Genomic DNA, 23,490 nt, shown 5'->3' on the forward strand with positions numbered 1-23,490 from the left:
GACAGGAAGAACAGAAGCTCTAAAAGTACCTTCTGTAGACCGTTCATTATTTTATACTTGTATCATGTCCCCTCTTATTCATCTCATTCTTTTCAGTCTCCTTAGATGAGAGTTTTTCCTTGGCCTTTGATCATTCTCATCACCCTTCTCTGAACCCCCGTCTAGTAATTCTACGTCTTGCGATAGTGGTGCAGCCTCATTTGGAAAAGTGTGCAGTACTGTGACTGGTCACCCAGATTTACACAAAAGAATAACAGTCTCCATATTATTCACCATCCCATTACTTATGTATCCCAACACTTTGTTTTTGACCACGGCTGCATCCTGAGCAGAAATCTTCATTGAGTTATCTAAGCACAGGTTGCCTTCCTGAATTAATATACTTAAGCTGGAAGTTTTTTCCTTCACTGTGCATTAATTTGCTTTTATCAACATTTAATTTAAAATATGCCATCACACTGCCCATTCATACATGGAACCCACGAGAGGTTTATAAGTTCTCACAGGAATCATGCCCAACTTCTCTCATTCAGAGTCTGATCTTGAAAGGTGCATAAATGCTTGCAGACAGTGATCAACAGCTTGCAAGATCAGGCCCTATGATTTCATGTGGCAGGTAACACTGGTCTACAATTTTTCAGAAGTCGTCTGCTTCAGATATAAAATGTGCAATTTATTATGTATTTTGATGTGCTGAATTCAAATATGACAATTAAAACAACTGATTGGCTACTGTTTCTAAGATATTTAAGTTTTTACATTTTGTGTCTATGTAGATTGTGTAGATAGAGTTTTAATCATAAATTGTAAACCTAGGTCTTTTTATGTGTTTATGGTTGCTTTACATGATAATATTTCACCTGTCCTGTTTATGTAACACTTTAAAAATCAGCAAAAGGGTTATATAAATAAAATGTATTATGAAACAAAAGGCAAAAAACTATTATGTACATAGTTTAGTCCTATTCAGTGTCTACTCGGCGCTTCTTGACTTGTCTCTTGTATTCATTAAATGGAGCATCTCTTGTCACTGTCCAGCAATAGTCTGCAAGCATTGATGGGCTCCATTTGCCCTGATAGCGTTTCTCCATTGTTGCAATGTCCTGGTGAAATTGCTCGCCGTGCTCGTCGCTCACTGCTCCGCAGTTCGGTGGGGAAAAAAAAAAAAAAATCTAGATGAGAGTGCAAAAAAATATATCTTTAGTGACATGTTGCAACCAAGGCTTTTGTATGCCTTGAGGAGGTTTTCCACCAACAACCTGTAGTTGTCTGCCTTGTTGTTTCCGAGAAAATTTATTGCCACTAACTGGAAGGCTTTCCATGCCGTTTTTTCCTTGCCACGCAGTGCATGGTCAAATGCATCATCTCGAAGAAGTTCACGAATCTGAGGACTAACAAAGACACCTTCCTTTATCTTATCCTATCTCCTAGAACTGGAAGGGACCTTGAAGGTCATCGAGTCCAGCCCCCTGCCTTCACTAGCAGGACCAAGTACTGATTTTGCCCCAGAACCCTAAGTAACCCCCTCAAGGATTGAACTCACAACCCTGGGTTTAGCAGGCCAATGCTCAAACCACTGAGCTATCCCTCCCCCTTAGCTTCACTTAACCTTGGAAATTTTCCACAGAGGTACTTGAAAGCTGCTTGTGTTTTGTCAATGGCCTTGACAAAGTTCTTCATCAGACCCAGCTTGATGTGTAAGGGTGGTAACAAAATCTTCCTTGATTCAACAAGTGGTGGATGCTGAACACTTTTTCTCCCAGGCTCCAATGACTGTCAGAATGGCCAATCTTTCTTGACGTAGTGGGAATCTCTTGCACAACTATCCCATTCACAGAGAAAACAGCAGTACTTTGTGTATCCAGTCTGCAGACTAACCAAGAGCGCAACAACCTTCAAATCGCCACAAAGCTGCCACTGATGTTGGTCATAGTTTATGCACCTCAAAAGTTGTTTCATGTTGTCATAGGTTTCCTTCATATGGACTGCGTGACCAACTGGAATTGATGGCAAAACATTGCCATTATGCAGTAAAACAGCTTTAAGACTCGTCTTCGATGAATCAATGAACAGTCTCCACTCATCTGGATCGTGAACGATGTTGAGGGCTGCCATCACACCATCGATGTTGTTGCAGGCTACAAGATCACCTACCATGAAGAAGAATGGGACAAGATCCTTTTGACGGTCCCGGAACATGGAAACCCCAACATCACCTGCCAGGAGATTCCACTGCTGTAGTCTGGAGCCCAACAGCTCTGCCTTACTCTTGGATAGTTCCAAATCCCTGACAAGGTCATTCAGTTCACCTTGTGTTATGAGGTGTGGTTCAGAGGAGGAGTATTGGAGAAAATGTGGGTCCTGTGACATTGATGGTTCAGGACCAGAAGTTTCATCCTCTTCCTCGTCTGACTCAAGTGAGAATGATTCTGGTGCATCAGGAACCGGCAGTCCTTCTCCGTGGGGTACTGGGCGTACAGCTGATGGAATGTTTGGATAATGCACAGTCCACTTTTTCTTCTTTGACACACCTTTCCCAACTGGAGGCACCATGCAGAAGTAACAATTGCTAGTATGATCTGTTGGCTCTCTCCAAATCATTGGCACTGCAAAAGGCATACATTTCCTTTTCCTATTCAACCACTGGCGAACATTTGTTGCACAAGCGTTGCAGCATATGTTTGGGCCCACCTTTTGTCCTGATCTCCAATTTTGCAGCCAAAATAAAGGTAATAGGCTCTCTTAACCATAGTGGTTATACTGCGCTTGTGTGATGCAAAAGTCACTTCACCAGAAACATAGCAGAAGTTATCTGCACTGTTCACACAAGTACGAGGCATCTCTGCTCACTTTGGCTAAACAGAAATATGTCCCTTTGCAAAATCAAACACTGACAAATAAGAGAGCACGACACTGTATGATTTCTAGAGCTGATATAGGGCAATTTGTTCAGCAGAGTGATGCAAGCTTCGTTATGATTGCATCATCCATGACTTCTAGGAATAACATGATGCAATTCATATCATGTATGACGCAATACTAGCTTCAGATTGCATCATTCATTGTTTCGCCTAAAAAGCAAGTACTGTCCAAACCCAGTCATAGATTTATTCATAGATCCAGTCAAAGATGTATTTTAGTCATTTCTGGTTTAAATTGAGATCCCTTCCCTTTATAACTCACTTATCCTCCGCCATTCCCAAGTCAAGGGTCATATATACTGACCCAATAGCATATCTTGAAAACTAGAGCCAAATCAACAATTTTAAGCATCATTTTCATTCTCAGTGACCCAGAATTAGTAAAGTTTGACTACATTTATTTCAGAAGCATTTTGGCTGTAGAGCAGTGTAATTCCCCCAATATCACTTTCCATAAAAGCTTCATACGTCCAGGTTATGAAACTGGGTAACTTGCATGAAAAGAGCAAAGGCTGGTATGGCAACAAAGCATCTCAGCGTATCAGAGTCAGATATGTCAATATGAAATACTGTGTGTAAATTTAGTGTCCTCGTGGCCAAGATGGAGTCCTCTCTGCAGGCAGTTTTGGCCAAGAAAAGGTTTGCGCAGGAATGCAGCAGGGAAACTACCTTCCACCCCAAGGGCACCTGTTCCAAACACCCTTGAGTAAACATACACACCGGAATAGTACAATATAGGAAAGGGAAATATTTGTTTACAGAGGGATGAATAGAGGGGGGGGGGGAGAAAACAAGGGGGGGTGGAAATGTAGGGGGATCAGTAAAACAGGATTACATCCAACACTAGGTCCCACAGGCCCAGTGGTACCACAATACGAAAGGGCAGATACTGAGCAGTGTCTCTACACTAAGAGTTTTGGGCAAAGTTCCAGTCTGGCAGTGAGTCTCAGGTGCTCTTAGTCATCTTTGGTGCCAGTAAACTTTTCCCAACAAACCCCTCTGGTGCCCTATTCTGCCACTCTCTGAAAATCCACACGGAGTGACAACCTCCCACTTAGCTAGCTACAGCTTCCCTTCTTATTCCCAATGCAAAGTTACCAGCCCCAGTACTTTCAGACCCATACAGCTCTAAGCAACAGACATACTGGGTCCAACTCTGGTTTGTCTTTCTTGGGTGATTCCTCCCTGGCACAGTGCTCCTCCTGTCTGTCCTCCGGCAACCCCGGTTGGCCACTCTGTCCTTCCAGGCTTCAGGCAAGTTCTTGGCTGCGTAGATATCTTTAAATAATATCTCCACCCCATCCTCATTGTTTAGATCTGTAACTAGGGGCCTTGATTTCAAAAGGGAAAACTTAAAAAAAATTAAGGAGATTAGTTAGGGAAATGGACTGGCCTGAAAAACACAAGGATCTGAATGTGGAGGGGGCTCGGAATTACTTTAAATCAAAATTGCAGAAGCTATCTGAAGCCTGCATCCCAAGCAAGGGGAAACAATTGGTAGAGAAGAGTTGCAGACCAAGCTGGATGTAGAGAAAGCCTACAAGGACTGAAAGATGAGATAGATAGCAAGGAAAGCTACCCTCTTGCAGGTCAGAAAACAGGGATAAAGTGAGGACTGTCAAAACCCAAGCAGAGCTGGACCTTGCAAAGGAGATTAGAACCAATAGTAACCGTTTGATAACCACATAAATAGAAAGAAAACAAAGAAAGAAGTTGGACCACTAAACACTGAGGATGGGGTGGAGATTAAAGATAATCTAGGCATGCCCCAACACCTAAACAAATACTTGGCCTCAGTTTTTAATAAGGAAAATTAGGATCTTATAGTGGCAGGGTGGCTAATGGAAATGAGGATAATGAAGTAGAAATTACCACATCTGAGGTGGACGTCAAATTTACATCTTAACGCAACTAAATCAGGGGGCCCAGATAATCTCCATCCAAAAATATTAAAGGAACGGGCACATGAAATTCCAAGCCCAATAGCATGAATTTCTAATGAATCTGTAAACTTGGGGATTGTACCCTATGACTGGAGAATTGCTAATACAGTCCCTAGTTTCAAGAAAGGAAAAAAGTGATCTGGGAAACTACAGGCCTATTAGTTGGATCTTAATTGCATGCAAGGTCTTGAAACAAATTTTGAAAGAGAAAATAGTTAAGGACGTGGAAATTAATGGTAATTGGGACAAAATACAATGTGGTTTTAAAAAGGTAGACCCTGCCAGACCAACCTGCTCTCCTTGTTTGAGGAGGCGGAGACAACAACAGGTCATACTGAAAGGTGAACCGAGAGCTGGAGGGAGATTACTAATGGAGTTCCCTCAGGGATCAGTCTTGGGACCGGTCTTATTTAACATGTTTATTAATGACTTGGCACAAAAAGTGGGAGCGTTATAATAAAATTTGCAGATGACACAAAGTTGAGAGGTACTGCAAATACAGAGGCTATCATACAAGATTTGGGTGAATTTGTAAACTGGAGTAATAAAAATGGGATGAAATTTAACAGTGCAAAATCATGCACTTAGGGATTAGCAACAAGAATTTTTGTTATAATCTAGGGATTTATCAGTTGGAAGTGACAGAGAGGAGAAAGACCTGGTATATTTGTTGAACACGGAATGACCCTGTGCCGCCAATGCAATGCGAACATGAAAAAGGCTAATGCAGTCCTAGAATACATCAGGCGAGGGATTTCCCATACAGATAGGATTAGTTAGTATCATTATACGAGGCACCGGTGAGACCGCATCTGGAATACTCCATGCAATTCTGGTCTCCCATGTTTAAGAAAGACACATTCAAACTGAAACAGGTGCAGAGAAGGGTTATTAGGATGATCAGAGGAACGGAAAACCTACCTTATGAGAAGAGACTCAAAGAGCTTGGTTTGTTTAGCCTAATCAAAAGAAGGCTGAGGGGAGATATGCTTGTGCTCTATAAATACATCAGAGAGTAAATAACTCCTCCCCGGTATTTAAGTGAAGTGCCAATGTTGACACAAGAAAAAATTAATATAAACTGGTTATCGATTAATTTCAAGCCTAAACTTGATGACAGTTTCTAACAAGGAGTGAAGTGCTTCAACAGCCTTTGAGGGGAATAGTGGGGGCCGAAAAAATCAAACTATCTTGAAGACTGAGCATGAGAAGTTTATGGTATGATAAGGATATGGTATGATAAGACTGCCTACAATGGCATGCAACCAATCTGCAACAGCTAGTAGCAAATATCTCCAACGGCTGGTGATGGGACACAGCTCTGAGTTACTACAGAGAATTCTTTCCCAGGGGTCTGGCTGCTGGGTCTTACCCACATGCTCAGGCTCTAACTGATCGCCATATTTGGGGTCAGGAAGAAATTTTCCCGTGTCAGATTGGTAGAGACCCTGGGGTGTTTTTGCCTTCCCCTGCAGCATGAGTCACTTGCAGCTTTAAACTAGTGTAAATGGCAGATTCTCTGTAACTTGAAGACTTTAAATCATGATTTGAGAACTTCAGTAACTCAGCCAGCAGTTAGGGGGTCTATTTCAGGTGTGAGTGGATGAGGTTCTGTGGCCTGCATTGTTCAGGAGGTCAGACTAGATGATGATGATGGTCTCTTCTGGCCTTGAAGTCTATGAGACAACTGAAAGTCACATGCATAGAGAAAAAGGGGGAAGGGTTGAGGTTGGACCCAAGCAGTTTGGTAATGTTCCCTTAAGAAAGGTTTAAAAGAAGAAATGAAAGATCAGGACATTCTACAAGAAAATTGTATTTTTTTAAATTGAGATTTATTTATTTATTTTTAATCAAGTTGCCAGTGTCCCTTTAAACATAATAGCAGGAAAGCACTATTAGAATAGTTGGTCCAATGAAGTTCACAGACAATCAGTTCTTTTTCCATCAGACTACACTCTAGCTTCATTGAAAAAGGAGATTCATACTTGGAACATGGTTTGGTTTGCCAATAAGACTGAGTGCATGTTTTGGGGCTAAAGATACGTACTCACAGTTAAGAGACAGAAAATGTAATGTGTAAAGGAAACTAAAGTATGAGAGACACGTGCCTAATTTTAGCTTCCAATAGCTACTACATGCAGCTATACATTTGAGGAGTCTTCATATTTATTGTTGTTCATATGTACATGTGTATAAAGACAGGTGGAAGGGAGTTGGAGCAAAAATAGCAGAGACAGGAGTCTCCTGCAGGAAGACATGGGAGAGTCACACCTTAAGGAACCAGGGGAACTGGGTGGTAAGAGCATGCCTGGGTAAAGGGATGATGATACAGAATTTTTAAAATAGTGGCAGACATTAATAGTCTCATTCATTGCAGTTCATATTCACCTTTCTGGTAAGAAGGCTGAATTACTGTACAGAGCAAATCCTTAGCAAGATTTCAGTGGTTAAAAACTAGAATCTAAGCATATTATTGAAGGGTGTGATTTCATAAGGAAACATTTTACCAAAAAAAGAGACTTTTTCTTGGCAGTGCAAATGACAGGCCACTACATATACCGTTGGTCAATCTTCCGCCATGCTTCAAAACAATTGAACAATTTCTCTTTTAAAACATATACTAACATTGGGGATCTTAATTAACACTTGCTAAAAACTAACTTTGGGAGAACAAGATACACATTTTAAACACTGCCTTTTCCCACCAAACCAAATACATTAAGCCAGTAAGCAGCATTGAATTAAGGGACTTCCACCTGCTCTTGAATTCTTACAAGGACAGGCAATCACTGGTCCATTCACAAAATGTAGTCAGCATTTCATTGTGTGCATGCCCCTGCAAATATAGAAGAATTTTGCTGCATATGATTTTCTGGATGAACCCAATCTAGACATTTATACAATTCCCATTGCAGCAGGTGGCTAAAAAGCCTATCATTTTGTACAGCATACATTGTTACCTTGAGCCATGAATCTCTGGTTTAAATTCTGAAGTATCAAAACATTTTCCCCATGCTGTCAGTTCACACTTCCCTCGGCTATCAATAGTCACACCGGCACACATGGGCATTTGTGGTTTTTCGGGGGGGGTTGGAGGGGGGTTGGAAGGGAGGTTCTCAGCCAGCAGGGGGACGGACTAGGTTGACATGGTCAAGCACAGGGAAGTGGAACCAATTGGTGACAGGCGTGTAGAAAGGGTGAGGCAGCAGGGGGACACGGCAGAGTTAAGAGCTAGATTTGAAGGGATGAGGCTGGAACAAAAAAGCTTAGAGACAAAAAATATATACATTACAAAATAATCAGATTACCACAATCTAAACTTTAACCATTGTTCTCACCTCAGCAGGTTTCTTTTGTTCATTTGCTGGAGTTTTTGATTTACTCCTGTATTTGGAACAAGAGGAAAAGGAAGTGGAAGGACCTATTTAAAAAAAAAAAAAATACAAGAGTTTAGTTGTAACTCACTGAATTTCACGTAATTCCTCAATGTATTACAAGGCACTATAGACTTGAATCATCTTTCTGGGTCAGCTGTACCCAAACAGGAACTCTCATGAAGTCTGTAGGTCCGACCACAGCCTCTTCTCAATATGTGTACTTTCAGAAAGAATAAGTGAAACCTGATCAGAATATTCCCTGCTCTGCCTGATGCACAGCAAGTGAGCACAGAGAGGACACGATTATGCACATTCTTTCCCTTTCCACCAGCAATGTTCCCTCTAATTTTTTACATTCATGTGCGGAATCAATTGTGTTATGTGCACCCATATGGAGGTGATCTGTGGTGAGGGTGTGGCTGAGGGGTTCAGAGTGAGAGGGGGCTCAGGGCTGGGGACAGAGGGTTGAGGTGCAGAGGGTGAAGGCTCTGGAGGGGGGTGCAGGCTCCCAGGTGGGACCGGGGACAAGGGGATTGGGGTGCAGGAGGAGCTCAGGGCTAGGGCAGAGGGTTGAGATTGGGGGGGGGGGGGATGAGGGCTCTGGCTGGGGTGTGGACTCTGGGGTGGGGCTGGGGATGAAGGGTTCGGGAGGGGGCTCAGGGCTGTGGCAGAGGGTTGGGATGCGGGGGGTGCGGGCTCTGGGGTCGGACCAGAGATGAGGGGTTTGGGGTGTAGGCTGCCCCGGGGATGCAGTGGGGGGGGGGGAGGAGAAGAGAGAGAGAGGACCCTCTCTTGCCACAGCAGCTCGGGGCTGGAGGAGTGGCACCTCTCCTCTCCTCAGCAGCTCCGCCGGGGCCAGGCCAGAGGAGGGGCACCTCTCCCTGCCTGCAAGGCCCTTGAGAGCCTGCTGCACAGCCACGCAGCTTACAGGGAACTTAGCTTTCCACCCAATGCAGGCAATACTGGAGGGAGCAAGAGTACAGGAGGACTGAGGGAGACTAGAGAATCAAGATGGTGTTAAACTAAAGTGCAGAGATGCACAAAAATCACTGTTACTGCACTGCAAGTTTTTAAGAAGATACTGGCTCAATCTGTGATGCAATATATCATCTTTGTGTGACTCAAATGCAACATCAGCTGCTTATAGTGTCAGATTTATGCAATGCTTAATAAAAAACAGATCAGTCACTGCCCTGAAGAGTTTACACAATTTGATCCAGGGCCTCTACACCCACAACTCAGTATCTCAAAGGGAAAGACAAAAATATAAACCAAAAAAGTGTGCCAAGAAAATTAAGACAAAGTTTAAGACATTTGGCAGATATCTTTTCCATTTAGATCTCAATCCTGCAAGCTGATCTGCATGGGTAGAATCCTGAACCCCTGTGGAGCCCAATTGCCATTTATATAAATGCTAAAAAGGATGTCCCATTCATCTTAAGGCACACTTAACATGAATGTAAAAACACATCTTAAGTGAAGTACTGTCAGATACATATACCTTCTCCTGCAAACAGTTCTCTACCCCTACAATTACAATTTTTCCACTAAGGCTCTGCACAGGCATAGACAATCCTTCACATGGATCAGCTTTCAGAATTAGGGCCTCATAACACAAACACATGGTTAAAAAAAATTTTATATATATATATATAAAATTTCTGACTACATCCAATTTTCCTCGAGAGCGCACACTCTCCTGTATTATGGAATTTTCTCTGAAAAGGAAAGATGTACACCTTATGTTTAAATTCTGCACAAGAGTCACATTTTCTTCCTGAAATTATCAGGGTTTTGTAATTTCATCTCTCTGATAATAGATTTCAGTATTTTGAATTCTGGAGAAAAGCAAAAAAGAAAAGGAAATCAAACAAAAAAAAAAAAACAAAAAAAAAGAGGTAAAACAGTTTGCCCTCAAACCACAGGAGGAAACCACAAGAGGGTGATAGACCAAGGGAAGATTAATGCATACTACTTACTCTCATTGTCTGAACTGTCACTGGTGCTTAGATGCCTGTGGCGTTTCATCCTGACGCATCCTAAAGACAGAAAGAAAGTTGATACCATCCATTCTATCAGGCAATCAAAGGACTTGCTTACACACTTCCCTGCAGTTTGGACTATGAGGCTGTGAATAGCAGCGCATACCAAGCTGCTGCACTGTTACTTCTCCGTGTGAGGCTGCAGGCACAAACTAAGAAGTTCCTAATTTGCCTCAATTAATCCTGTTTCAAAATGATTACATTAAATGAAAAACGGGAACCTTTTAGTTCACATCTGCAGCATTCACACAGAGGAGTTACCATGCAGCACTTTGGTGTACACTGCTATTCACACTAACATAATCCAAACTGCGGGGCAGTGTCGACATGCCCAAAGTCTCTGTGGATCCTGCTGGTTCACAGCAGGCTAGTCACACAAAGCAGGATTTCTCTGAAGAGTTTTTTCAAGTATTTAAATATCTGGTGATCTAGCAATAGTTAATCACAAACAAAATGTCAGTGGCCTGACACACAAAGCTCTATTTATGAGATTTAATATCCTTAGAGTTAATCACAAACAAAATGTCCCCTTTAAACTTTTTTTTTTAGAAGCAAGTTCAACCTGCTCAACACTGGTTGCTTTCTATATCCCATCTGCTCAGCTAAAGGAAGAGTTGCCATGGTGGCAGTTGCTAGTGGAGTGGGCAGAAGCACAGAAATAAGATGGCAATAGACCGACGGGGAGATAGATACAAGTACAAACCACCTTTAGAAAAAAGAAAAGAGGGTTGTGTGAACATGTCAGGGTATATTTTAAATTGAGGGTATCCAGACAACACTGAAGAATTGTAATTTAATAGTTAGACCAGAGCTTTATTTAAAAGAAAAGCTTAGATACCACAAGGGCCCTTTCAGAAGTCTGAAAAATGACAGTGTCAATAACAAATCTATGACTGCATCATTGGTTTCAGAATCCAACGTTTTTTAGGCTGCTATTTTAAAAAGTTTAGAAGACAAGAAGAGAGGAAGGAAAATTTGACCCAAAAGAAAAAAGAGAATAATTTAAAATATATCTGACATTCCAATCAAATAGTGTCAGCATCAATCCAAATACATTTTTACAGGTTTATATGTCCCAGTGACAGCGTAATAAAAAATTAATAGTTGACTAATTAAAGTGATCACCTTCTCACAAAATTAAGGGATCTTGGACATCTAAACTGGGTATCTGCACCTCTGTATCCCAATGCCTCACCATGCTTGATTGAAAGGCAGCAGCACCACGTTAAAGTGTTTGCTGTACCAGAATTGCTTGTCCATACCGTAAGCTTACTTTATTAAATGAAAACTTCCTTCCTATAAAAACTGCTAAAAAAAGACTAGCAAAGTTTGTATTAAACACTTATCAATGGTTCTTGAGATTACCCAAAGCCCTTGGAATAAACAGAATTTCCAATACAGGGAGCCTTTCAGAAGGCTTTGAATACTAGTGGAATTGTTAAATTTCTCGAAATCTCAAACTGAAAACCAATGAAGGGCTTTGTAGCGAAAAGGGTGTGGCCTCCTTCCGAGCATGACAGGCAGGGATGGCCACTTACACCCTGGTGGGTAAAGCCAGGCAAGCCAGGCCCGCACCCCCGGAAGAGGGAGGGCACTACAGGAAGTATAAAAGGCTGACCCTGCAGCTCAGTCTCGCTGGAGCTGCCAAAGGAGACAGACCCTTCTCCCCTACTGCTGGAGCAGGATGCCGAGGAGGACCTCTGCTGTCCAAAGGACTTGCCTGAGCTGCCAGAGTGCCCCACCACTCCAGACCCCAAGAAGCTGCTGGGACTAGCATTGGCGGTGTTTCCTGGGGAGATGGATGCAGGTACACCCCGGGGGAGGAAGTAGCCCAGGGACAGCTGGAATGAGACAAGGGGGCGTGGACTCCCTCTGAGTTTGACAGGGAGGGACGGGCAGGCATTTTTACAGGCTTGACTTTACAGAATATAATCTTAATAGCAAATTTATGTTTAAAGCATACCTTTGATGTCCTTCCTCTAAAGAGAAAGATTTATAGACAGAAATTGAGGGGAAAAACTGCATTATTAAAGTTAAGATTTCAAAATTCTTTGTGCGAGGACACCTATTCTACTGAAGTCTTTTTTGGCTGAGGTGGCATTTGTGTAAGTTTGTGCAGGAGACAGTGTTGCCAAGTTTGTTTTAATACACGCTAAAGTAAAACAGCTGCTAACAAGGTTAATGTAATGTGTACAATGGGTAATATAATCCTAAACAAAACTGAATTATGAACTGAACTACACTAGAAAAGAATCAGAGGGGTAGCCGTGTTAGTCTGGATCTGTAAAAAGCAACAGAGTCCTGTGGCACTTTTTAGACTAACAGACGTACTGGAGCATGAGCTTTCGTGGGTGAATGCCCACTTCTTCTGACAAAGTGGGTATTCACCCACGAAAACTTATGTTCCAATACATCTGTTAGTCTACTAGAAAAGAAAACAATCACCACACCTATGGCTATTTTAGTCTTAACTTGGCCTTTACTATGCAAGATTCACCTGAAGCTAATAACTCAAATAGTGACTCTTTCCACACTGAAGCAGCTTTGTAGAAACAAAGCAGCCACACCCCAGCCCAAGCTTATGTCCCAATAGGAGATCTTCCTCACACTTTCCAGCCCTGCAGAATTTCAACTACACACAGAAAATAAGCATAGAGTGGGGGCTAGCATCAAACCAATGAACTGTTATGTGAATCCTTTTGGGCATGAGAATCTCAAGGACTCCAAAAGTGTTAGAGTTGGAGGGGTTCCACTTTAAATAAGTTTCTGGGGCAGTGTGTTTGTAGGGATATTAGACTTAGGCCTCGTCTATGCTGCCACTTTACAGCGCTGCAACTTTCTCGCTCAGGGGTGTGAAAAAACACACCTCTGACCGCTGCAAGTTACAGCGCTGTAACATGGTAGTGTAGACAGCGCTCCTGCGCTGGTAGCTACTCCCCTCATGGAGGTGTCGCAACTACACAGCCACGATAAAGTGCTGCCGGAGCAGCACTTTAATGTTACCAGTGAAGATGTGCCCTTAGGGTTAGCTGTTGGCGATGTGATAGGGAAGACAAAGGTAATCTTCATCAGCAACTAAGACTGGAGTTTAAGGTTTGACCAACAAAGCCCTAAATGGCTTGGTGCTCTCCTGCCTAAGAGCTCACATGTCACCTCATGCCAAAATCACCAGAGATGTTCAAGCTGAAGTCCCCTCAGTATAAAAGGGCTGGCTTTCTCTACAACAGGATTCTCTCCTGGCTTTGAAGCTTGCTCCCCCTTGGTTTGAAATAGTTCTAATCTGACTTTCTGGATATGCTGCAAAGGAGGACACTGCTGGAAGGCTACTTCTTGGGTGTGCATAGGGTACTATTCCTCATTTGCCTTTTAATAGATGGTTTGAGTGGTTGCTGCTGGTTTTGTTTTTATATTCAGTTGAGCTTTTTAAGCAATTGTTAAAGGTGCTGAAAGTTTGGGATCAGTTATAAATCTACAGTGTGATAGAACTGCTTTGTTATGTGCTATGAACTCAGCTGTTTAAAAGAGTGCAACATAAACATTTGCCTGAAGGGGATAAACATGTCAAGGGACAGCACTATAATAGAAATAGTACACAAAGCCTAGTCTGCATTTGGCAAAGATAGTTGGTAGACAGGAGATGCCAAATTTAATTACGGCTTATACAGAGAGATATGAGCTGGAATGGCAAACATAATAGCTACTTTCATTTATAGATATAGAGAAAGGAAAGAAAGCAGCTAAGCTCTAAAGTGTTTAGCACAACTATGAAAACAATTCCATAGTTAAAATGTTTTTTTGTTTTTTTTTAAAAACCTATTAATTAGGTTTCTTGGAACATTCTCATAATAGCTCAGACAGTGGATTTACACCTCTGTTCCAGCCTGTAGAGGAAAAAAAACCAACTCATTGCTCAAAGGACAACATCCCTAGGTTAGCAATATTGTTATATTCCAGTCTGAGTCCAGCAATAACTGTAAATACAGTAGCACAGAGCAAAAATTTTTACACCACTAACATACCATATGGGTGAAACATCCAAGCTAACAGACTGCAAGGTATCTAACAGGTCAGAAGTTCCATGCATTTTTACGCCTGGGTATTAAGAACATAAGAACAGCCATACTGGGTCAGACCAAAGGTCCATCTAGCCCAGTATCTGGTCTTCCAGTAGTGGCCAATGCCAGGTGCCCCAGAGGGAATGAACAGAACAGGTAATCATCAAGTGATCCATGCCCTGTTGCCTATTCCCAGATACAATATAAAACCAAAAAGTTTTAGCATCATCCTGGTGGGACCATCTGCTCAGCTCCTCTAGAATTCAAGTTATACTACATGGATTGTCCTCTGAGGAAGACAGTTTCTCGGAGTAATCTTCCTGGAAAGTTTTCCTATGTGAGCCCCACAGAGTGAGACCACCAAATCAGTTCCAAGATCAAATGTGCGAGTGCAGAGCAATCTCAGAATGGCAGTCCAACACTGCATCAGAAGATGTGTTTAAATGCAATTTGTATTGCTACACTAAAGTATGCAGAAAAGCTCAAGACACTGCCCTGCACAACTTGTATGAAAGACATTTTGCTCTTGCCAACCATAGAAGAGTAAGCTTTCATCCCAAAAATGTGGTGGTCTCATCTTGTCAAGTAAGTCTCCTGGATACTTAGGCCACCAGGAAAGGGGTGCCAGAGTCACACACTCTTTAGGATTCAAATAAGTATGGTTCTTGATCTAAAAGTAACTAACTTTTGGTGGGCAGGCTGAGAGAACAGCTTAGCCACTTCCCAGTCTACATAGAAAACAAAAGGGTCCCGCCGTTAAACAAAAAAACGCTGCAACTCTCCTCATATTAAAAAACAGCTGCCAAGAACCTTGTCTTTAGAGTAAGGAACCAAATGGGAACCCAAGTTTCAAATGGCTGATTTATCAAATCGTTCAACAGCAGGCTAAAATGAACCAAGGAGGCAATGTGTCAGCGGATCTAAAAACAAACCCAGAAAACCCAATGCTTCCCAATCCCTTTGAAAAGAAACTGAGTCAGATCTTTTACTACGGAGTGCCTGCTTCTCAGATTCAGGGAAAATTAACTCAATCCCTTTGCAAGGCCCTCCTGAAAAAGGAAGTTAATTCATACCTGAATGTGGCAATGCATAAGGATTTTCCTCTCTAGACTAGCCCACAAATGTCCTCCGAGTATGATACACTGCAATAGTTTCATATTGAAACAACAACTCAATTAAGTTCTCCCTTTCAAATGTCATACCATGAACACAGGTAAAGCAAGGTGCTAAGCAAGCATTAGACCAGGGGTCGGCAACGTTTGGCACGTGGCTCGCCAGGGTAAGCACGCTGGTGGGCCAGGACAGTTTGTTTACCTGCTGACGTGGCAGGTTCGGCCGATCGCGGCCCCCACTGGCCGTGGTTCGCCATCCCGGGCCAATGGGGGCGGCGGGAAGCCACGGCCAGCACATCCCTCGCCCGCGCCGCTTCCCGCTGCCCCCATTGGCCCGGGACGGCGAACCGCGGCCAGTGGGGGCCGCGATCGGCCGAACCTGCCGCGTCAGCAGGTAAACAAACTGGCCCGGCCCGCCAGGGTGCTTACCCTGGCGAGCCGCGTGCCAAACGTTGCTGACCCCTGCATTAGACCCTGAGCAAAGACAGGAGAGTGGTCTATCACAGACCATACATCCTTGGAGCACACTGGTGCTCCAACAAATTTCTCAGCCTTGCAGGATACCATGTTATTACTGTCCAGTGTATGTTTAGAGTAGGAGGGGAGAGGGTTGTGGGGAACCCCCACTCCCAAGTTTTCATCATTCCTCCTCAAGAGAGATCCATGGAATAGTCTTGTAAAGACCACCAGCTCAGAAACAAAATGATTGAATGGTACCATGAAAGTATACACATAGAAATAGTCCAGGCAAGATATTATAACACCCAGAATATGTGAAGACTGCTTTGCTAAGACCCACGCTGGATAAGAGGCTGAAATATGGTCCCAGCTTTTCACCACTCTGGTGCCAGATAGAAACACCTTGTCCATTTGGATACATTAGTAAATCCACCAAGGAAGGAATCAAGATGATCATTTTATGCGTAACTATACTCACTGCCTTCAAAGCACACACCCAGACACTTGCTATTGCTAACATGGCTTCTAATTCAGAGTGAGTGTGAGTTAGCCAGTCATCAACATGGGGATGTGGCCCTAAATTTACTTCCATTACTCCAGCCACTGCCCATTTCTGCTAAATAAGAAAAATGGTCACAGAGAAAAAGGCCTGAATTCCAGGGAATAGTTATGGGCCACCACATCTAGTCTATAGCAAATGCAGTTCCTCCATCTCAAGTCACCCCCCCTACCCCCGGGCTGTCAATTCTGTTGAAGCAATCTACTCTAAAGGTAGAATGTACTTTCCATAGAGTCCATTAGGGACACTTTACCTTCTTGCAAGATATCAGCCCAGCTTTATAAGTTTCTACCAAAGGAGAAATCATAACATGACATTTGACACATTCTGAATGACAAAAAGTTTCCAGAACAGACAGGAAATCCTCTTTTACTTATCACAGGCATCCCATTCCCCATCTCCTGGAGAGATTTATGTACTTTGAGAACTTTGCCTAGCTTCTCAGTGCTAGCAAAGATCAGACCTGCCCATGGAGATCCTCAGCCTTCAGTACACAGCGGCGGCCAGCACATCCCTCAGCCTGCGCCGCTTCCCGCAGCCCCCCATTGGCCCGGAGTAGTGAACTGCAGCCAGTGGGAGCTGCGATCGGCCGAACCTGCGGACGCGGCAAGTAAACAAACCGGCCCGGCCTGCCAGGGTGCTTACCCTGGCAAGCTGCGTGCCAAAGGTTGCAGATCCCTGTAATAGTGTCACTGAGCTGACTTACTTCAAGAATGCCAAGTTCAGGGAAGTTTTATCTTCATCATTCCCAGATTCCATCAGGGGTATTACAGGCTGCAAAAACTAAGACACTACTTCCAAAGGCTTGTGATAAGTAATTCTAAGTTCCCAATATAGTCTTCAGGACACCTAAAAGGACTTGTTTTTATTTAGCCTGAGTAGAGGCTATTGCTTTCCAGAACATCTATACAAGAACTGCGATCACCCATCAGGCCAGGATCGTTATTGGCAGGGAGAAATTGAGTTTGGAAAGGAGAAGGCTGCTAAATGGTAATCCTCATGGATCCCCCACCATGGGAACCTATTTGGAGTCAATCTGAGCCCTCATAGAGTTTCTTCCATTTGCCAAAGATATTTAATAGATTTGAGAATGAGAACTCATCCTACAGAATGGTCAGGAAGAGAAAGCAATACTTGATAAAGCACCAGTGGAGTTAGATCTCCATTTTCTTGAGTATCTCAGAAATGGACAGGGTTCCCGCTGAAGGAAGTGGGCAGAAACATCTTGAAGAGAAACACTAGACAGTGAGTGGGAGGGCAGGTGAGCAGCAGGGTCCTCAAGTGTAGGAAAACTTAGTATTGAAATCCTACCCAAAGAATGTAACAAATCCTGTAAAAACAGGTGTGGGTTCAGCATGCTGATATACTCTGTGGTAACTGATGTCTCATGACCAGGCTGTTCTACTGCTGGGAGCACAGTATGTTAAAGGATCAGATGTGAGAGCCAATGTCCCAAGACTAGGCAAGCCATATTATATATAACTACAAAATAGCTCCAAGTATTTAACCTGAAATTTGTATGCTTTGTAGGAAGGAATCCATCACCAAATGGAAATAGCTAGAATGCCCGATCACGTAGGCTACGTCTACAAAAGGCCTCACACCCTATGCTGGAAGGCAATGTTGTAGAGAGCAGCTATATTGGTGTCACACATTCTCGGAATTCACGCATGATAGGAAATCTCCAAAAAGCGAAGATGCTGTTACTCTTTTTAATTATTCATTTTATAGAACTCCTGAGAGAAGGATAAACTCTGATTCTACCTGACACAAGTAGCACTATATTTAATAATCAAGGGTCAGAAGTAAAATGAAACCCAGTATGTTCTTACTCAGCAAGTTTAAACCTAAAGCAGAACCAATTTTGATGCAACACTCATGTGACAGAGCCCTGTCAACTTTGTCAGGTCATTACTTCATGGCAGATGAAGACATAATTTAGGTGAGACTGCTCATGTAAGTACTAACACTAATAAGAGATTCTGCACAGAGATTCTAATTCTAGAAGCACTAACTAGAAACTAGGAATGAACAAGCAGGCACTAGTTAAACCAATAAGACACAGAAGACAAATTCAAAAGGCACCTCCTTTTCTTCTGCACACACACGGTTTATGAGAAAAACATGCCCTCAATACAGCAAGTTATTAGAGTAGCTACTGGATCAGGAAGGAGAACAAATATGACATTAAACACTTGCAAATTATACATCTTGCTATCAAGTTGGAGAGAACATGGATAAGTCACCAAGTGAGTGTGTATTTATGTCTCCCCCACCTCCCTGTATCTGGTCACAGGGCTTATGTTTTTGCACTCTCCAGCATCATGGATACATTTTATAGCAGGAAAGCAATGATTGGAATCCAGAGGAGGAGATAATATCCAAAAAAGAAGAAACCAGAAAAACATACAATATTTAGGACTTAAAAAAGGGATGCACTTTTTGCACAGATATAACTTCCAGTCTATGGAACTCACTCACCTAAAACAAATTGCTATGTTTTTGTACGGTCAAATAAAATTAAAAACTGTCGTCATGACATTTTCCTAAATCTCAAATTAAAAAATACTTAGGCTCACCAACAACAACTCTTATAGACATTTCAGCTCTACCCTGATGCAGGTTACTGCAAACTAAAAGCTTCCTACTGTAATGCTTCAAAAGACACAATTTTCTGCAAATTACAGGTACTAGCAGTCAACATGTTGCAGCTGTTGTCACTGTATTTAAGTGCAGCAACAGGAGGGTTAACAAGAACTCTGAAAAACAGGATGATAAAGAAGTTACAAATACAAACATGCATTTTTTAAAAAATAAACTAAATACAAACACAGAAGCTGGTCATCTACCCTAAGATGCCCACATTCACATTTACAGTTGAGTCTGACTCAGATTCCAGCTTGTTGATATAGCTTTAAATTGTAATCTGAAAGGCTTTTTACCTGCCAAAACAAGGAGTTCATCTTCTCAGGGTTCTGTTTGCCTTTAAACAGCTGATGACCTCACAAACACTTGAAGAAAAGGAAGGCTGCAGCTCCTAATGAGGTCATCAGCTGTTTAAAGAAAAAAGAAAACCGAGAACCTGAACCTGGGTCCTAACAGGTAACAACAAAGTCATCCATGGACCTAGACACCCCCCACCACCAGAGGAATTCTGGTGGTTTAGGATGAAATTATGGTCAACTATGGTCAGCTCTCCAATTCCCCTCTCTTCTCCCCTGCTGGCACCCATCTTCAAGGAACACTGGAACCAGTTCCTGTGCTGCCACCCTGATTTGACTGAAAAATTAAACTGTGTGCACTCATATGCTATGGAGTCTTGGGGTCAGATTTTCAAGCATTTGGTATTTAGGTGCCTAGTAGGAGTTTTCAAAAGCTTCTAGGCACGTAACTCCCACAAAGGGAATTAGATGCTTTTGAAAACCCCACTAAACTTCTTTCAGCATCTTTAGGCAATAGTTTTGAAAAATCTGGCCATTAGACTCTCCCAATCTGATGTAGTAAAGATTAATTTGAGGGAGGAGGAGAACATGGATGATAATCCCATAGAAGGGCCCATTTAATGCTGCTACTTCTGCACACAGCCTTTTTCCAGAAGCACATAAGGAACAGTGCAAGCCTCAGTCTCATTCTCCAATCCCACTGAGCCACAAGAGAAATGCTCTGTGCAAACGCTGAACAGAGAAATACTGTGGAAAGAAACCAAAGTAAATTGTGGGGTGGTGGAGTGAATGATTCTCAAAAGGGGTGGGGAAATGGAACAGGGGAGAGAAATAAATTGCTTAGTTCAAGGATAGTGACTGTATCTGAATCTCTTTTGGATACTACTCCAATTAACAGTAGGTTAGGCAAGGCTGGTAGTTAAATGAAACTCTCCCCCACCCCAGCCAACATCTGAATTCCCCCAATCTATAAGGTTTGTGGTAGATAGGAAGAGGTCTGCCCTACAGTCAAGATAAAACTAGAGTACTACCCATTAAACATGATCACGTATAGATGCCCATTGTTTTCCAGTTAGACATCTCTCTCACCAAAATTCAGCTGTGTCAAATAGTTGTTTTTAGTGCAAATCCAACAAAGTCGCCCCCTCCCCCCGATTACCATTATCCCATAGAGTAACCAGGTTTGACCAAAAGATAAGAAAAATCAGGATTGATTAACATTGTCAACTTGTTTTTAAGAAACTAAATTAATGTAAAAGCATATTGGCATAGAACATTGGCACTCTAACCAGGCATCCTTTCTGTTCAGAAATCAAAAGAATAGATCGTTGAAAGACAGGAGAAGCAAATAAAGTCCCAAAACAACTGTAGCTATCAAAGTGCACTTTATTTGCAGTGCAAATGATTCAAAAAAAGAGGTAACAAGTCCAGGCAAAGGAAAGCGTTATACAGTGATTAATGACTGAATTGTTATCTCTAAAGCAATGGTTCTCAACTAGGGGTCCGAGGCCACCTGGGAGGCCGCGAGCAGGTTTCGGGGGGCTTACAAGCAGGGCCAGCATTAGATTTGCTGGGGCCCAGGGCAGAAAACTGAGCAACGTAGTCTTGCGGAGCTCCATGTGGCATGGGGCCCAGGCAGTGGTCCTGCTTGCTACCCCTTAACGCTGGCCCTGGCTTTTATATGCCAAAAAACAGTAGTTGTGGCAGAGGTGGGCCATGCAGTTTTTATAGTATGTTTGGGGGGGGGGGGGGGGGAGAGGCCCAGAGAGAAAAAGGTTGAGAACCCCGCTCTAAAGTATAGAGAGATCCCCAGGCTTCCTCCGTACTAAAATAAATATACTTTTAAATTACCCCTCGGAATGTTAGATTTGCTATTGAAGCAGTAGTGTCCATCAAAGTGTTTGAGAACTGTTTCTAGAAAGAGAAGTGTAGTCCCTGCTCCTCAAACAGTTCTTATCATTCTAACAGTTTGCCACAAAGCAGTGGGGCCACAAACTTCTATGCAGCACGTCAATTCCCACTTCCCATCGTCACACCGAAGTGTTGTGAATCTCCCATACATTTTATGCCAAGATACATAGTTGCACTAAAGGTTTTTATTCTACTCTCCACTTGTTTCAGACGGATTTCCACAAAGTGGGAGAGAGAACACACACACACACACAAGGTTAGGTCAGTTCCAAACTGAGAGAATGTGCCTAACAAGGATTCCCTAGATTTAAAAAAACCTTTCAAATCTCCAAATTCAAGACTATTAGTTAAATACAGTAAGTTTTGTAGTAAGATTTTTAGGAAACAAAGGTGCTTATACAGTAACTTTAAAAAAAATATCAATGCAAGGTTTTGCTTAGTGACAGATGGGTAAACATTTTTTATTTTATATCCTCTTATTTATTCCTCCTTGTTTTTCTCCAAGGCGCTCACTCTGGGAATATTTAATTCCTTTAATTTTTAGGGACTGCTATAAACAACTAACTATGCCGTTACAGGCCCACAGTTCAAGAATCCATGGCACCTTGTTTCCTCTAGGAATTATATTTCCATTCACCCAGGTTTTGATAATTGGCATGCTTTTCCCCAGTGAGATATTACGTGTCTATTATCTCAAACTCAAACATTTTCACGACAGATCTGGAGTTTGTTTCTTCCCACTTAGGGAAACAATTCAGAATATATAGTCAACGTGCACTGCTATTTTTCTGAATGCAACAGCTAATGAGATTAATTCCTATTTCCAAAAAGACAACCAAGTTTAAACACTCACTTGGAGAGCCATTACAAGTGTGGTCCTAATCTGAGATGCTGAACTATTACAAGTGGCATCTTATTAATCAGATCATCTTCCCATATGTTTTCAAGGTCAGGTCTTCTGACTTCAGTGATGAAAAACTTACTGCATTTTACTCCTGTTAACACTGTAGTCAGCCCAGCTAAGAGAATACATAGATTAAATTATTCTTGTGCAGCAGCATCATTGCTTATTAAATTCCAGCCCATTATATCTCTGCAAACTCTCAAAGCAGTGGAATTGCACAAAAGTATACAAGAATATAATTTTGTTGCAGAACTTTGGGTGATGCACAAGAGGAAGATAACTATTCTCAGAGCTCAGCTTGCGTTTGTAGAAATGGTAATTAAAGACTAAAATGGGCATAATTTATACAGAAATAATTGGGTCAACACCATTTCATAATCATTGTCCAAACAGAAGCACACTTTGAACTGCAGCACTTTGAACTAGTAGCCCTGAAATACAGAAGGCTACATCTCTTCTCTGCCGCTCCCTATACCTCCAGGCTGCAGACAGTGGCTAAACATCAACTTCTTTTCCCGCATCAAACAAAAAGTAGAGCTAAAGCTGTACTTTGTCAGGGCAGGATTTTACAGTCCTACATACACAGATACAACTGAGAGGGACCCCTCCTCCCCGCCATTATACAGGACTGCTTGAAAATGAATAATTAGTTACAGGTGCTGCCACTAATTAGATACTGGCAGATCATTGAGGACACCAGGTCCTCAGAGCAGAGACTTTGTATTTTAACCCTTTAATGCTACATTTCCAGAAGAGGAATCAGTGGAGAAAATTCACTTCACTACATGTCCATGCAAAGTACAGAAATAGTTTTGCCTGCTTAAGAAAAAAAATTAAACTCATCACAAACCTGCACAGAAACTAGTATTTGAACACATACAAAACTTTTATCCAAACACACAATTGGAGTGCTTGATTTCAGACAAGCTACTACATGGATTGTATACACAGTTCAAGACAATATGAGCAGTCCATATTTGGAGATAAAACACACAGAATAAAGACAGGAGGAGGTCACCTTATCACCTCCAGGAGCAGGATTTTTCTCTACAGTGTACTTGCTAGTGCTTGGTCTAGTGCAGTGGCCTAGTGGTCTAGTGCAGTGGTTCTCAAAGTCGGTCCGACGCTTGTTCGGGGAAAGCCCCTGGTGACCGGCCGAACCTGCGGACGCGGCAGGTAAACAAATGCGGCAGGTAAAACAAACCTGTCCGGCCAGCCAGGGGCTTTCCCTGATCAAGTGGTGGACCGACTGAGAACCACTGGTC

At 42.4% G+C, this 23,490-nt stretch overlaps 1 protein-coding gene across 4 annotated transcripts in view; it reads right to left on the minus strand.

The window, feature by feature from the left end:
* Positions 1-23,490, minus strand: part of JADE3 (jade family PHD finger 3) — a 78,994-nt gene that overhangs the window by 35,679 nt on the left and 19,825 nt on the right. For all 4 annotated transcript variants that reach the window (XM_024104453.3, XM_042840843.2, XM_024104454.3 and 1 more), the window contains exons 2-3: positions 10,221-10,280; positions 8,203-8,285 (exon numbers count right to left, since the gene is read on the minus strand). In XM_024104453.3, coding sequence (XP_023960221.1) covers positions 8,203-8,285; positions 10,221-10,269 — 132 coding nt within the window. In that variant the 5' untranslated portion in view covers positions 10,270-10,280. The remainder of the gene's footprint in view (positions 1-8,202; positions 8,286-10,220; positions 10,281-23,490) is intronic.

The sequence above is a fragment of the Chrysemys picta genome, chromosome 1 (assembly GCF_011386835.1).
Source record: "Chrysemys picta bellii isolate R12L10 chromosome 1, ASM1138683v2, whole genome shotgun sequence".
NCBI lineage: Eukaryota > Metazoa > Chordata > Testudines > Emydidae > Chrysemys > Chrysemys picta.